A 15,944-nucleotide genomic window follows, 5' to 3' on the forward strand; every position below is an offset into this window, starting at 1 on the left:
ATGAGTGATCGACCATGCCCTTCGTTTCGTTTCAATTCCACTTCTATCCCGCGCGAACCATACCGGATGTAAGAAATGTTTCGTAGAAAGTTGTACGCCATTCTGGATAAAATGGACAAAGATTGGAACGACGGGCTTGCAATTCATTCGGACGTATCCACGATGATTAGACACGCCAACTTGTCTCGTCAATGTTCCAACGTGATGATTACGACAAATGCATTAGCTGTGTTTTTCTATGTAATCGGCGGTCCGATATTTCGGTCGATGATTCAAAAGAACGATCTTGAAAGCTCAACTCGCGAGCTACCCATCAAGATGGAATTTCCTTTTAAGATCGACAACTCTCCGATATTTGAGCTGGTGTTGATAGCTCAATTCTTTCATGATTTGTCAGTAGCTTGTATCATCGGTATGTTGAATGCTTTGCTCGTTACGTTGGTAAGATTTGATTATATTTTATACCCGATTTAGTTGGTTCAAAAATTGTCAAATTTATTAAATTTATGGAAGATATGAGCATGGTTGGATAAACTCATATTTTTAACTAAATTAAGTTCATAAAAAAGTGACCAAAAATATCGTTTTTATGTAAATATGTGTTTTTCTTTTATAATTTTTTTCTTTTGCACAGATAAATTTTTATTCAGTACAAAATTAAAGTTAAAATGTTTATGTGTTTTAAAAATAAATAGTTAAAGTTATGAATTAAATTATTTAAAATTAGTTAAAAATAAGTAAATTTTTAATTTCATTACTAATTTGTAACTTTCTAACTAGTTATTATTCAATCCTTGATATGAGTAATTGCTATTGTTTTACAATATTGCATTTAATAATGAAAAAGATCTGTACGTATATGTATAATTGTTTTTTTGTATGTTATTTAATTATTTGCTTTGTTAAGAGATAAAAATGCAATTAAACAAAAACTTGATTTTAATTGGGTAGATAATTTTCCTAGTTTTTGCATTTACAATAGATTATATTTTCATTTCTATAATGCATTGGAAGTCTGTATTATTTTATTAGTTTTTTATTTTTTTAGTGACGTTGGAATTATTTTTAAATACAATTTTGTGTGTATAATTTTTCAGGTTTTTTTATGACGGTAGCAATACTGCTTTAAAGTATCTGCAAAATTAAAAATGTTTTTTAGGTGCTACACGTAAGTGGTCAAATTGATATTATGCGGCAAGGCTTCGTGGAAATTTCCTCTAAAGAGCGTACAAGATCTTCTCTGGTTATTATTAAAGATTTAATTAATAGACATCAAAAAATCATTGATTTATCAGATGATATTGAAGATCTTTTCTCAAACATCGCATTATTGCAGTTTATTTGGAATACTATGGTCATCTGTTGCATTGGTTTTGTGATCGTAATAGTGAGTTATAATTTTTATACCGTATCTCTCTCTCTCTCTCTCTCTCTCTCTCTCTCTCTCTCTCTCTCTCTCTCTCTCTCTTTCTCTCTATCTCTCTCTACATATTATAATTAATTTGAGATATTATTTTTACGGAAAGAACAATTTTGCTAAAATATATAGATCTGAAAATAATTTTATTGAACGCTGATTTTTAAAATGTCAAAATTCTTTGCAACAATATTATCATGTTTGAGCTTTCTGTATAAAACTTCCTATTTTGATGATTTAACATAGAATTATTTCTAATCTGTATCTAGCTAACTCTTTTGATACAGTAAAATTGTTCTTTCCGTGTGGTAAAATACATACACTTTAGAGATACGTAAATTAAGTCCTACAAATATTTTATACACACATATTGCAGTCTATCGGTACAGAAGAAGGCACCACGATGATAACAAAATCCCTCATCTTTTATGTCGCAATAACTCTTGAGGCATTCGTCTTTTGCTATGCCGGAGAATACCTTAGCGCTAAGGTCAGCGTAAGAGAGCATAATGGTAGCGTCGTAGAATTCTTAAAGTTTCGCGTTATAATTTCCAAAAGAAGATTAATTAGACGCGATTAATCGTGAAAGCTCGTTTGTCATTGCAGAGTAAATCCATCGGCGATGCTGCGTACGAGTGTCTCTGGTACGATCTGACACCAAGCGAGTGTCGGGTCCTGTTGTTTCTCATACTGAGATCGCAGAAACGATTAACCATCACTGCGGGCAAGATAACTGATCTGTCCTTGGAAGGTTTCACGACCGTGAGTTTATTAGAGTCATTCAAAAACTTTCGTCGTTTAAATTAGAGCTGAAACAAAAATGTTAACATGCTTAATTGCTCCAGATCATGAAATCATCCGCGTCGTACATATCCGTGTTGAGTGCATTGTATTAAAGAAGAAAGAAAAGTTGGGTAAGTAAAGTAGTATAGGTAAATCCCCTAAAATAGAGAATATTAATTTGAATTTATCTCCATGGCAAAAATATGAAATAGCAAACGGATGTTTTCTAAAGAAAGGGACGTCATGGCTTCTGTGCGACAGAAAGGACCAAATTCGATTCCGTTGAGCGGAATATTGACGTGTACTTACATATTACAGTACAAAAAAATTGTAGAAAAGCATGTTGTATATTACTGTATATGCTGCAGAGGTTTAATTTTTGAATAAACTACTACTTAAAGTTTTACTATAAAATAATATTACTATATATTTACTTATAAAATATTGTCGAGAATAATTGAGCTCTCTTTCATGCGTATACTGAACATGAAAAATGTTCTTCACTTTTCTCTTCGCTTTCACTGTCTGTTCGTAGATATCAACATTTTTTTTTTGACAACGTACATGACATTTTTTTTTGTTGGACATAATAGAGACGTTTGTAGAAGTGATTCTCTTTGCATTTGGAAATTTTCATTTCTACAAGCAATTATCAAGCAATATTGCATGAGCTACTTTAGAAGAGAGAGTAGATACATTTTGTTTTTTATTCGATGCACTTATAAGCTCTCAAGAAATAATGGGATTGAAATAGTCGGTGTGTAATTACGATTGATCGAGGGAGGACCTGCGCGTTCTATCGTCTCTCCCTACGATTATTCGAAGAGCGACGTTCACATTGCACGTTTTACTGGACGTACGCCACGGTGCATTGACATCTCGATAGCCAGCGGTTCGTAACGTTCGGAAGTTGCTGCAGAACAAAATGAAGCGCACAAGCACCATCAGCCTCCCGGTCGAAATCGGCCTCCGTTTCATCGGCATGTGGCCGGATTCGGCTTACGCGACTCTCTATTGGTTAATTTATATGTCGACGATGGTAATAGTGCAGTATTATCAGTACGCGTATGTCCTTACGCATTTTGACCTGAACGATATCTCGCTCCTAATGGACTGTCTCGGTCTTACCCTGGCGTACACTCTCGCCTTTCTCAAGCTTCTTGCCTTATGGTGGAACCGCCGGTAAGACGTGTTTTGTTGCAAACGTAATTCAAAACAGATAATAGGATTTTGGAGGAGGGGTATGGGCTACGTTATCAACTGAATAATTTCGACAAAACAAATGAAGATTGAATTTACTATTAATACCATACCTAAAATCAAATATTTATACGTTTTTCTGTTTCTTTCTGTGGAAAAAAACTTATTAATACATACAATACTCGATATATAAGCTGCTTCCTGCAGGATATTTTATTACATTGTAAAGGCGATGGATGAGGATTGGAAAGAGTGTACCATCAACGACTCGTATGAGTCGACGATGATGAGCGTGGCGGATTTGTCGCGTCGTTGCTCCAATGTGATGATCAGTATCAACGCCTTAGCTGCCTTTTTTCTTTCAATTGGCGAGCACTTGCTTCAGTCGGTGGACGACGCTAGTAGAGTTGACAATAATCCTCGAGAACTCCCTATAAAGATGGAATTTCCTTTTGATGTTAGCAAATCTCCAATTTTCGAGTGCTTTTTAATTGGACAATTCCTTTATGAATTAGTATTGGCTTCTATAGTTGGTATGATGAATGCGTTACTCGTTTCATTGGTGAGTTTGCGATAAATTCTGTGAACATTTTTATATACATTTTATAATAATTAGTATATGAATTTATAATAAATTATTGTACATAAGCAAAATTAATAAACAAATTTACAACTTTATCTTTTCTTCTAAAAATTTATTCTTTGCAAACTTCTTTACAATTCTTTTTTACTTAGAATCTTAACTTTTTGTGAGATACAAGAAATCTCAAATTTATGAAGAGTAGGATAGATATTGTCTTTATTTATTACTGTTTACAATTAATAGTTTTCTACTTGTAATTTAGTATGATTAATCTAACTAATCTAATTACTTATACTGATCTAATTAATATTAAAATATGTTGCATTTTAATATCTTAATTGTTCTATATTTATAGATACTTCATGTAAGTGGTCAGATCGACATCATGCGACAAGACATAAATGAAATTTCTCATGGTAAATACAATCCCAGTGCATCCTTAGTTGTTATCAAAAGCCTTATTTGCAAGCACCAGAAGATTATTAGTTTATCTGAACACATCGAAAGTTTATATACTTATATCGCGTTAATGCAACTTCTATGGAATACTTTGGTCATCTGCTGCACTGGTTTTGTGATTATAATCGTGAGTAATGGTTGTGATTATTATTCCGTGTTTTCGATGAAGAACGTTTGTTCGTTGTTCTCTTATTGCAGACCATTCGTACCAGTGATAGTGGGACAACTTCGATCAAATCTGTAAGTTTTTATGTTGCAATCACTCTAGAAGTTTTCATACTCTGCTTTGCCGGAGAATTTTTGAGCGCCAAGGTAAAGAATTTTATATATTAATCATAAATATCTTTTTTATTATATTTTTAATGGAGAAGTTATTTTTTATTAAAAAAATGTATATGTAATTTTGATCGATAAAAAATATTTCTGAGTTAGTCGATTGTTCGTCTATTGTGATTTGAATTGAAATTACTTTATTTTTAGAGTAGGTCAATTAGCGATGCCGTATATGAGTCACTTTGGTACGATATGCCGCCGACAAATAGTCGCATTTTATTATTTGTGATATTAAGATCGCAAAAACGACTGACGATTACTGCAGGAAAAGTTGTTGATTTAACTTTGGAAGGATTTACAAGTGTAAGACATTACATTATAAATTACATTCTTTGACATGCTGGATTATCTATTTTTTAGTTTGTGCAACTTTTTAGATTATGAAGGCATCAGCTTCTTATGTGTCTGTATTAAACGCGATGTACTGAATTCAAAATGATGTCTATCAATTGCTCTTTATACATATTATACTATATATATATATATATATATATATATATATATATATATATATATATATAGTTGCTTTAGCTGCAATAATTTTGCCAGACAATTGTTATTTTTTGTTAAATAAAATATAAAATAATAAATCTACAAGAGAAGGTATAAGTTTACTTCAGTATAAATTATTCTTGATAAATTTAGTGAATAATTATTCTCCTATTGTAACTAATCCATTTCAAATTTTTCTGTAAAATGTCAATTTTTTTGTCTTAACTTTTTATATTTTTATTGTTAATATATCGTTAATTAAAATATTTTAAATATAAAAGAGAAGATGTACGAACATACACTTTATATTATATTAACATTATAAGTTTGTCTCATAATATATGTTTAGAAATCTTTTTCTTTAAATTCCATTCGTTGCATTCACCAAATTCTTGATCTATGTATCTTTCTGATTTTATTTATAAATATGTAATTATTATTCAAATAATATACATATATTGTATTATTTTTGTGATTATTTTCATTATATCTAATTTTTTTTACTGATAATATAAAATTTAATATATGTTTATGATAGTTAAACGTTTTTGCATTATCTATTTGTGCTGTATTTTTAAAAAGATTTATTCACTATTGTTCTATGATAAATTAGGACGCATGAGTTTTTTCTCAATGTCTATTTTATGAAACAATCTAAAAATGAAAGATTTTTTATCGATTTTTTTGTTGCAGTTTACTGGTTGCGTTCAGCAAAAAAGCTCGTAAAATTTTCTTATTTAATCGGTTTTTACCTTTAGATTCGAAATATTAAGGACAAAACCATTCGTATTGTTCAAACAAACAAAAGTAGTATAGTTTATATAGTCGAAACAATTCACTTATACGCAGTCACATCACAGTCTAATGGCACAGAAAAATACGCTGGCAAAATCCACTATTTTTTTCGACTTTGTAACTTTGGGTACCTTAGTTTTCGTTCGAAGTAGAAGCGGGATATATGAAGAGGTACATCAAGAGAAGAACTAAGTGGAGAATTAGCATATACCACGAACATTTAATTTCAACTAATAAATTTTTTTCTATCTTTCGTGTTCATACAGATATTAATTTTTTGCCAAGATTGCGCGTATATTTTTTTTCTGATGGATATAGATAAAAACTGCTATCGCAAGAAAAATGCACAGTTTCAAAGCGTTACCTATTATTGCAAACTACCAAAGTGTTCATTAATTCAAAAGTGAAGCGGGGCGTAATCGCATTTTTTGTTTAATCGGTGCAAACTATAAGCAAGCATTACCTAATGCGATGAAAGCGCCCGGGATGTAATTATTATTGATTCGCGTTCAGAGTGGTTTGCGTCTTACGATTTTCCCGCTGCGATTATTTAGTGCTTTAGCTTTAGCTATCACATGGAGCATATTGGACGACATGCGCGTGCTTTTCACGCACAGACGTCTCAGTTGATTTTTAACGTTCAGCGGTCAACAAAGAGCGATGAAGCGTGCGTATACCATCAGCCGTTCGGTTGAGCTTGGTCTCCGTTTCATCGGCATGTGGCCGGACTCAGCTTATCCAAATCTCTATTGGTTTAGCTACATGACAACAGTAGCAATTGTGCAATATTGTCAATACACGTACGTATTTATGCACTTTGACAAGAACAATCTTTGGCTCCTCATGGACTGCCTCAGTCTTACCCTAGCGTACAGTCTCGCCTTTCTCAAGCTCCTTGTCCTGTGGTGGAATCGCCGGTAAGATGCATTTTTTTGCGAGAATAATATAAAATGTATCTACATCTAAATATAATTATGTTATCATTATTTTATAATCTCAACAAAGCGAATGTGTGCGCGTTAAAATATATTTGATTTATTATTTGTCGAATAAAATCATATGTCGATTATCTTTCGTGACTCATTACATATAAAAAAATGTCCCTGCAGGATATTTTATTACATTGTGAAGGCGATAGATGAAGACTGGAGTGAGTACGTTATTAATGATTCGTATAGGTCCACGATGATGAGCATGGCAGATTTGTCGCGCCGTTTTGCTAATATATCGTTCAGTCTTTATGCTGTCTCTGCTTTCTTTCTTTCAATTGGCGAGCACTTGCTGCAGTCAATGGATGATGTCAATCAGTTCGGCAATAGTTCCCGAGAACTTCCTATAAAAATGGAATTTCCTTTCGATGTTAGTAAATCGCCGATTTTCGAGTGTTTTTTAATTGGACAATTTCTTTACGATGTGGTGATAGCTTTTGTAGTCGCTTTAATAAATGCTTTACTTGTTGCATTGGTAAGTATATAATGAGATTCAAAAGTTCAAGAAGATTAAAAAATTAAAGTAATAAAAAAGTTTCATCGGTTAAATACGATCAATTTAAACTAATATATTAAGACAGAATGTTACTTTTAGATAATTAAATATTACTTTAGAGATATAATTTATATAAAATTATCCAACATTTATAGATACTTCATGTAAGCGGTCAGATCGATATTATGCAAAAAGACTTGGTCGAAATTTCGAATGAAAAATACGATCGTAGTACATTCCTATTTGTTATAAAAAATCTCATTTGCAAACATCAGAAGATTATTATGTTATCGGAAAATATCGAGAATCTGTTTACTCATATTGCACTGATGCAAGTATTGTGGAATACGTTGGTTATGTGCTGTACTGGTTTTGTGATTATAATTGTGAGTGATGTCGTCGATCGTTTTTTCAAGTTTTTGAATAGTGACATTTTTTTCTTATATTATTGCAGGTCGTTAGTAGTGGCCAAGATATAACAAATCTGATCAAGTCTGTGAGTTATTATATTGCAATAATTATGGAGGTATTCGTATATTGCTTTGCAGGAGAATTTTTAAGTGCCAAGGTATGTAAACAATATTTTTTATCATTTTAGAGACATTATTATAGATGTATGTTTTTTAAAATTTATGTTGCTTATAAACGCTGATCACATAATATATTTTATGTTTTAAAATAATTTTTATTATTAAGACATTATAAATTGTATATAAAAGATCTTTACCAACAAAAGATATTTATTATTTAGAGTATATTTCAAATAGATTATCTTGCTTTTAGAGTAAATCGATTGGCAATGCAATGTATGAGTCACTTTGGTACAATTTACCGCCAAGCGACAGTCGTATTATATTGTTTATGATGTCAAGATGTCAAAAGCGATTGACGATTACTGCAGGAAGAGTTATCGATTTAACTTTAGAAGGATTTACAAGTGTAAGGGTTTATGCTACAAACAATTGTTTTATTTAATACATTACCTTATTAATCGCGGATAATTTTTTGTAGATTGTGAAGGCTTCTGTCTCCTATATATCAGTATTAAATGCAATGTACTAAAACAAAAAAAGTTGAACGATTAGAATTTCTTAGCCCAAATAGTTTTATTAATAATTTAGTCGTTGATACATTATGTTTATTAAAGTAGCACAAATTATGAGCTATATAGTCATTTTAGTAACAAATTATTTGTAACAAATTTATTGAATAAGTATGCTTTATTGGTGATAACTATTCAATATTAAATAGTTTTTTTAATCTGAAGTATTATCAAAAATGATTACATACTTAAAGACAAAACATATGTGAATATGTATTTTAAATATACGTAAAGTTTGTTTTTATAATCATTGAATATATCTTTCGAAAGTTTCTACTTTTAAAATAGAGTCTTGTTTTAGTTACCTAATCTCTGTTGTTTTCTTTCTTTTTACTTTAACATTTTTATTTGTTATTTATTATTAAATACAATTTATGTCGTGTAGGATTATTTACGTTTTTAAAAACATCGCATGCTGGCAATCTCATTTTTCTTGTTTAGTTTTTCCATCATGACTGTGGTCTGAAAGTATCTTTGGCTGTAGAAGAAAACGTAGAGAAACAGAACAAAACGTGAATGAGTACATAAGCAAGGGGAAAAAACAATTGCAGGATCAGTCGTTCTTTTCTCAGAGATATCAGGTATTTTATTATAATAAATTCTCCGCTGTTGTCTTTTCGCTTACATTTAAGTTCTGAGAACCTTAACTTGTTGTATAATTATTTTTTTATATCTAATATAGCTGAAAGCGACGTTAGCTAAGCTAGAAATTCATTTTTGAAGCAATTATGTGCCATTATGCGACTACTGAATTGTTCATTGTCTTACAAGGGGAACGGGTATCGTCATCGTTTTCACTTTTAATATCCGTGAGCTTCCAAGAATTAATGTGATGTGGTGCAATTACAATTGATCGTTGTACTGCCTGCGCTTCGTCGTCTTCGCTATGATTATTCAGTACTGTACTTTTATTATCATCACGCGAACCATACGAACGTCTGTGTGTGCTTTTTACGCGTGACGTGACCGTCTATTATTATCGTTCAGTATACTTCTGAAAAAGCGATGAAACGCGCAGGCATTAGCCGCCCGGTCGAGATTGGTCTTCGTTTTATTGGCATGTGGCCGGAATCGGCTTATCCAAATCTCTACTTGTTTATGTTTATGACAATGATAGCAGTTATGCAATATTATCAATATTTGTATGTTGTTACGCGTTTTGATATGACTAATCTCACGGTTCTAACGGATTGTCTGGGTCTCGCCCTGGCGAACACTCTTGCTTTTTTTAAGTTGTTTTGTTTGGCGTGGAATCGGAGGTAAGATCCTCGGTTTTAACATCCAACTGAAGAGAAATGGCATCGAAGACTATTGTTATAAATAAGAAAGGGCGAAAGACTGCAAGAAAGAAAAAAGAAAAAAAATAATTTTTATTATATTAATGCAACGAAATATTTAAATATAAATGCTACTTAAATATTTCTGTTATCTACTGTCAGGGAATTTCTTGAGACATAATAAAAAACTATGTACAATTTTTTATATAGACTAATGAAATTGTGTCTAATACAGATACTTAAAAAGAGTCTATTATTGGAGACAATATTGCTGTAAATGATCTTTGAAAATAGAATTAAATATATATTTTTAAATATTCCGAAGCTTTTTTTCCACGATAAAACTGATTAACGCGTACAGTTTTTCAATAAAAGAATGCACTCTTCGCAGGATATTTCATAATATACTGGCAGCAATGGATAGAGACTGGAATGAATGCATTATCAACGATTCTTCCATTATGATGGCAGTCGCGAATCAGTCGCGTCGTAGTTCCATTGTGCTCATCGGCATCCATATACTAGCTGGGTTTTTCCTATCAATCGGTATTTACATGTATCGCATGATGAGCAGCGAAATTTCCCGAGACCTGCCAGTAAAAATGCAATTTTCTTTCAACGCCCTGGAATCACCGGTTTTCGAGTGCATTCTTGCCTTACAAATGTTTTATGTAATGTCGTTAGCTTCTGTAGTTGGTATGATCAATGCGTTGCTTGCGTCACTGGTAAGTACATAACGATCTCTCTTCACGATTTTGTGAAAGCACTTTGTAATTGCAGATGAAAGAAATTTCTTGTTTAGTTAAGGTAATGTCAGCTGTTTTATATATTTACAGGTCATTCACATGGGTGGCCAGGTCGATATCTTGCGGCGAGTTATAACGGAAATACGCAGTAGTAATAACGAACTCGGTACATCTATAAACTTACTCAGTGATGTCATTAAAAAACACCAAAAGATTATTAGTTTATCGGACGATATCGAGAATTTATTTTCGTCCATTGCGCTACTACAACTCTTATGGAATACTTTAATCATCTGCTGCTGTGGTTTCATGATCATACTTGTAAGCGAGACCGATTATTCCGATCTTCTGATCGATAAGTTACCTTCTTTCGCAGGCTCTCAGTACCCATAAAGGCGCAATGGTTTTAGCAAAGTCGATGTTTCTTTACATTGCAAAAACACTAGAGGTTTTCGTATTTTGCTACGCAGGGGAATTCTTAAGCTTTAAGGTGAGAGTAAAGGAATATTTCGTAAAATATGTGTAATTATGTATTTCTTCTTATTTGTTTTAAAGCCGCAAATAATAATAAATTAATTAATAAAGTAATAAATTTTTACTCAAATGTTAATTCAAGTTTAATACAATTTTTTAATTAAATTCTGATAGTAGTATTAAGCTCTTTTCATGCTAAAGTGTTAATTTAGTTATTCTAACTTTTTCCAATTTATAAAATAAATATAAGACATAAAAATGCAAAAAATTCTCAATTATATGGATGTTAATATAGAAATATAACAAAAAATGACATTGCTCAATTAATTAATTACGACTGAAAAAAAATGACTATTAAAATTGTTATTATTATTACAATAACATTATGTTGTGCATAATAAATTCTAGTACGTTATACATAATTGGTTATTAATTGGATAATAAACGACTTAAATGATTTGTTTTATTTTCAATTCGTATCACGTTTTTCAGAGTAAATCGATTAGCGACGCGATATATGAGTCACATTGGTACAACATGATGCCGTCCGACACTCGGGTTTTACTGTTCATAATGGTGAGATCGCAAAAGCGGCTGACAATCACCGCGGGAAAAATTTTTGATCTCACTGTGGAAGGATTTATGAGTGTAAGACCCGTATTGCAGAGCCGTCTCTTAATTTTTCAAATCTTTTAATCGAAATAATTTTTTAGGTCATGAAAGCTTCTGCTTCGTACATGTCTGTATTGCATGCTATGTATTGAATTGGGAGAAGGATCATTCGTCCGCAGCTTCAATAAACGCTCCGCGCCGGTGATAGATTGCCCATTGCAAATTTTTTCAACAGACACTTGTTACAGACGCGACGAAAATAGATTGTATAAACATATATATTTTAATACGTTTAACATAAAACGTTAGAATCTTATTCATATAAAAATGTAATAAATACATCTTTTTTTACGTCTCTGTGTTTGGTGCGCAGGATACGTTTTATTTTTTTTTAATCTATGATATCTTCTTTTCTTTTGTTGAGGTAAATACTCTCTTATTTGATGGCAATGCAAGTACATTGTATGAATAATTCATCTTACAGCTTGAAAGATATTCATCACTTTTCAAGATCTTTTTGTCAAGAACTTTTTCTTTTTAACGTTTTTTGTAGAGAGAGTATTAACAACGGCGACCGTCTGTGCTTTTGCATTAAAAAAAAAAAAGATTATCCAAGTGAAGGTACACGTGCGTCTCTTTTTTGCGCGCCGAAGCCCACAATCGTTGAATTATCGCAGCAATTTAGCTTACGTCGTCGCGCATTTTTTTTTGTAAAATGCGTAATTGCAATTGATCGTTACTCGCACAAACGCAGCGCATTTACTCTGTAAAATTGCTCTACCTTCTCTGTGACGTCGTGGAGGGGAGTACACTATGGAGCTAGATCGAAAGACTCGATTGTTTTCTTTGCGACACCGCGTCTCCTACAGTCGTTATTCACCTCGTTGGAAGGGGACGGCGTGTACGGTGTAGTCTCTTGGAGTGAGATGGTTCAATGTGACGTTGCACTCTACGATGTTGAGAAGTACTGTAAGCTCGTTGTTGAGGATCGGTTTCAGTTTGATCGGCCTGGCGTGTCATACCGGACGTTTTACTGGCTCTTTTCATGATGACTATTGTCGTAATGCAGTACTTTCAATACTCCATTGTCTACGCGTACCTCAAGGAAACCTGACCAAGCTGATGGATGACCTGTAGGTCTATTCTGTAACTCTTAACGACAGTATCGATATCGTTACATTGTCGTTGCGCACATATTATATATGACAAAAAAGATGCGCAACGACAATATAACGATACCGAACTGTCGTTAAGAGTTACAGAATAGGCCTACTAGGCCTCACTTTGGATTACACCCTGACGATATTCAAATTAATCAGCCTTTGGTTTAACCGCCGGTCAGTCTTCCGATTACTTGGTAGATGATCTGTTGATCTTGATGCCTCTCTGAGCAATCTAAGAGACACAAATCGATAATTGGTTATAGGATATTTGCAGATATTTTGATCACTATGAACGATTGGAAGGACTGTGGGAGCAAATTTCGCGAATGCGTGATGATATGGACAAAGTTAATTTGGCGCATCGTTGTTCCAACGTCATGATATCCATCAATGCTGTAATAATTTCGTCTTTATATATCATCGACAGATACACACGTGGACGTGCGTTTTCTAAAAATGGGCAATTGCACGAATTTCAAATACAGATACAATTTCCTTTGAGGTTCAAGAAACGCCCATTTACAAGTTTGTTTTCGTGGGATTGTTTTTTCATGTGTTAGAAACGACAATCATAATAGCGATGCCGAACGCTTTGATCTTAACGTTGGTAAGTGACAAAAACGTTGGTTGTGAAATTCTTAGTTGAACGATATGTAAAATTAACGTAATGATATTTAAAATGCTTTCTAACACCTTAAAGTTTTTGTTGGATTGTCGAACTCTGCCTAAAACTTTAGTTTTTGTTTCGAGGTACACGTGAGCGAACAAATCGATATCATGTGCCAAGAGTTAAAAGAGATTTGTTCCATGTCCAAATCTAGCTTGGTATCCACTAAGTCACTCGTCACAAGACATCAGAAGATCATATCGTTGTCAAAGAACGTTGAAAGCTTTTTTTCATTCGTTGCTTTATTGCAATTCATATGGAATACTTTTGTTATATGCGCCTTAGGATTCATGGTTCTAATAGTGAGTAAGATTGCTTCAGCTACAAACTGCCTGTCACGTTTCTAGAATCTAAAGAATAAAATACATTTTAAAAATATGTGTAATAGAAAAATCGTAAATTACATTCAATTAAAAATACTATTTTTATGCGCAATATTTGGGTGAGAGGCAGAGAGGGAGAAAGGGAGAGAGGAGGAGAGACAGGAAAAGAGAGAGAGAGAAAGAGAGGAAGAGAGAGAGAGAGAGAGAGAGAGAGAGAGAGAGAGAGAGAGAGAGAGAGAGAGAGAAATTAATCTATTTAATATAATATTATTTTGGAAAATGTATTTTTATGATATTTTTTTTATCCAATTCTGGTATTATCTTATACTATTTATATTATAAACATTATATATATATATATATATATATATATATATATATATATAAACATTATGTAGTATTTTAGTCTTTAGGTATGAATATGATGAGTAAATCCAAAATATTGATACGATTTACTATTCCATATTTCGCAGTAATCATAGAAGCTTTTGTTTTTTGTTTTGCCGGTGAATATTTGAGCACTAAAGTGTTGCTTTTGTTTTTTTATTAATTATTTTGTTTATATTGGATTACTATCATAGATAAAGATATTTTGTATTTTTAATAATTTAATTATAAAATGATATAAAATAAAGTAATGTTTATTTAATAAAAAAAATGTTTATTCAAATAGAGATAATGATAATCTTTTCCTTTGAGTTTTGTATGCTATAATTATCAAATAATCTATTATCTTTTTTTTTAGAGCAAAGCTATTGGTAATGCAACATATGAGGCGATTTGGTACGATTCATTTACTAGCGAGTATCGAATTTTACTATTCGTGACCGTCAGATCTCAAAAACGATTGACAATTACTGCCGGCGAAGTTATGGATATGACATGGATGGACATTTGGAAGGTTTCACTACCGTAAGTTCTTTACTTGAAATTTTATACTGTTTTCTTTTTAAAAATATATTACAATTGTTAAATAAAAATAAGCGTCAATGTTGTACAGTATGATATGATTAATGTATTTATGAATAATATGTGTTGAAAGAATAATTCATACACATATATCGTATTGAAAGATCACCTTTGGACTTAAAATAATGGTTCGTGTCGTTTTTTCTGTATGATATTCTTTTAGGTCATGAAAGCTTCAGTTTCATATATTTCGGTTTAACACGCAATGTATTAAAACTTGAATCAACCTATGCTGGTCATATCTATTGTCAAATTATCGCGAATAAAATAATAATGTATATTTGTAGAAAGATTAACAGGAATAGATAATTGTTATAATTGTGCAATTTTTTCTTTAATAATCATTGTTATTTGCATAAAATCTCTATATTGTTTTTATAATCATTCTGTTCGTGTTTACTTATATTAAATACAAAATTGATATTGATTTATAATGACAATTACAAAGTTAATAATGATTTATAATGACAATTAATTATGAAATTATTTTTGTAATCGTGCAACAATTACAGCGCCGACTTTTTATCGACATTTACTCTTATGAATTGTAGTTATATATGTTATTTACTCACTATATCTGCTTTATTTAAATATTTTTGACTAAAAATTAAAACATTTGTTTTCATTGCTTGATTTTTCTGCGTGTTCTTTTTTTGCAAATGACATGTTAATATTCAACAAATTAATATTTCATAATGTTACTGATTACTGTTTATTGTATAAATTGGTTGCTTTTTTTAAAAATCTTCTATCTCTCTACAATGCGTAACTTTTTGGTTTTCTCAAAACAAAGCTATATTTTTTTAGCCATATTAGAGAGTCACAATTGTGTATTTTTAAAGAAAATTATCTAATACTTTTCTTCATATTACTGCATTTGATTTATCTGGCTGTTGAGGATACCACGTTTTCTATGTGTACCTTTTTTGCTCGCGAGAAAAAAACTTATAATCGCCTGTCATCGCAACTCAATTCATTATTTCATGTCCGTTGTTGTACTACATGATTGCAATTGATTGATGCTCGCGCACCCTGTATTTTTTTCTACGGGGTAACTACCCCGT

The 15,944-nt window shown here is 31.9% G+C and overlaps 5 protein-coding genes across 5 annotated transcripts; all 5 read left to right on the forward strand.

The window, feature by feature from the left end:
• The first annotated feature begins 37 nt into the window (after window positions 1–37).
• LOC105831971 lies at window positions 38–12,109 on the forward strand. Its single transcript, XM_036285477.1, has 10 exons — window positions 38–441; window positions 1,160–1,387; window positions 1,794–1,907; window positions 2,024–2,179; window positions 4,923–5,078; window positions 7,703–7,933; window positions 10,763–10,993; window positions 11,049–11,162; window positions 11,639–11,794; window positions 11,860–12,109. Exons 1-10 carry the CDS (start codon window positions 76–78, stop codon window positions 11,908–11,910), a joined length of 1,803 nt encoding a protein of 600 aa, XP_036141370.1. The 5' UTR covers window positions 38–75; the 3' UTR covers window positions 11,911–12,109.
• LOC114253962 (odorant receptor 82a) lies at window positions 2,254–4,929 on the forward strand. Its single transcript, XM_036285467.1, has 4 exons — window positions 2,254–3,382; window positions 3,608–3,962; window positions 4,339–4,569; window positions 4,641–4,929. The coding sequence occupies exons 1-4, from the start codon at window positions 3,126–3,128 to the stop codon at window positions 4,773–4,775; spliced, it is 978 nt and encodes a 325-aa protein (XP_036141360.1). The 5' UTR covers window positions 2,254–3,125; the 3' UTR covers window positions 4,776–4,929.
• On the forward strand, window positions 5,941–7,711 carry LOC105829661. The gene is made up of 2 exons (XM_036285470.1): window positions 5,941–6,979; window positions 7,172–7,711. Exons 1-2 carry the CDS (start codon window positions 6,723–6,725, stop codon window positions 7,536–7,538), a joined length of 624 nt encoding a protein of 207 aa, XP_036141363.1. The 5' UTR covers window positions 5,941–6,722; the 3' UTR covers window positions 7,539–7,711.
• Window positions 9,624–10,736, forward strand: LOC118645085. Its single transcript, XM_036285471.1, has 2 exons — window positions 9,624–9,908; window positions 10,318–10,736. Exons 1-2 carry the CDS (start codon window positions 9,655–9,657, stop codon window positions 10,661–10,663), a joined length of 600 nt encoding a protein of 199 aa, XP_036141364.1. The 5' UTR covers window positions 9,624–9,654; the 3' UTR covers window positions 10,664–10,736.
• Window positions 12,110–12,194: 85 nt separating the features above from the next.
• LOC118645086 lies at window positions 12,195–13,974 on the forward strand. The gene is made up of 2 exons (XM_036285473.1): window positions 12,195–13,528; window positions 13,672–13,974. The coding sequence occupies exons 1-2, from the start codon at window positions 13,502–13,504 to the stop codon at window positions 13,933–13,935; spliced, it is 291 nt and encodes a 96-aa protein (XP_036141366.1). The 5' UTR covers window positions 12,195–13,501; the 3' UTR covers window positions 13,936–13,974.
• The last annotated feature ends 1,970 nt before the right edge of the window (window positions 13,975–15,944 follow it).

The sequence above is a fragment of the Monomorium pharaonis genome, chromosome 4 (assembly GCF_013373865.1).
Source record: "Monomorium pharaonis isolate MP-MQ-018 chromosome 4, ASM1337386v2, whole genome shotgun sequence".
Lineage (NCBI taxonomy): Eukaryota > Metazoa > Arthropoda > Insecta > Hymenoptera > Formicidae > Monomorium > Monomorium pharaonis.

What these genes read in the sequence shown, in the direction of transcription:
- LOC105831971 (XM_036285477.1), top strand. Translation starts at nt 76, where the DNA reads ATGTTTCGTAGAAAGTTGTACGCCATTCTGGATAAAATGGACAAAGAT. An exon ending in TTGGTTTTGTGATCGTAATA is followed by an intron (nt 1,388 to 1,793) that starts GTGAGTTATAAT and finishes CACATATTGCAG; the next exon opens with TCTATCGGTACAGAAGAAGG. An exon ending in CTGGTTTTGTGATTATAATT is followed by an intron (nt 7,934 to 10,762) that starts GTGAGTGATGTC and finishes ATATATTTACAG; the next exon opens with GTCATTCACATGGGTGGCCA.
- LOC114253962 (XM_036285467.1), top strand. Translation starts at nt 3,126, where the DNA reads ATGAAGCGCACAAGCACCATCAGCCTCCCGGTCGAAATCGGCCTCCGT. An exon ending in ATGCGTTACTCGTTTCATTG is followed by an intron (nt 3,963 to 4,338) that starts GTGAGTTTGCGA and finishes CTATATTTATAG; the next exon opens with ATACTTCATGTAAGTGGTCA. An exon ending in CTGGTTTTGTGATTATAATC is followed by an intron (nt 4,570 to 4,640) that starts GTGAGTAATGGT and finishes CTCTTATTGCAG; the next exon opens with ACCATTCGTACCAGTGATAG.
- LOC105829661 (XM_036285470.1), top strand. Translation starts at nt 6,723, where the DNA reads ATGAAGCGTGCGTATACCATCAGCCGTTCGGTTGAGCTTGGTCTCCGT. An exon ending in GTCCTGTGGTGGAATCGCCG is followed by an intron (nt 6,980 to 7,171) that starts GTAAGATGCATT and finishes ATGTCCCTGCAG; the next exon opens with GATATTTTATTACATTGTGA.
- LOC118645085 (XM_036285471.1), top strand. Translation starts at nt 9,655, where the DNA reads ATGAAACGCGCAGGCATTAGCCGCCCGGTCGAGATTGGTCTTCGTTTT. An exon ending in TGTTTGGCGTGGAATCGGAG is followed by an intron (nt 9,909 to 10,317) that starts GTAAGATCCTCG and finishes CACTCTTCGCAG; the next exon opens with GATATTTCATAATATACTGG.
- LOC118645086 (XM_036285473.1), top strand. Translation starts at nt 13,502, where the DNA reads ATGCCGAACGCTTTGATCTTAACGTTG. An exon ending in ACGCTTTGATCTTAACGTTG is followed by an intron (nt 13,529 to 13,671) that starts GTAAGTGACAAA and finishes TTTTGTTTCGAG; the next exon opens with GTACACGTGAGCGAACAAAT.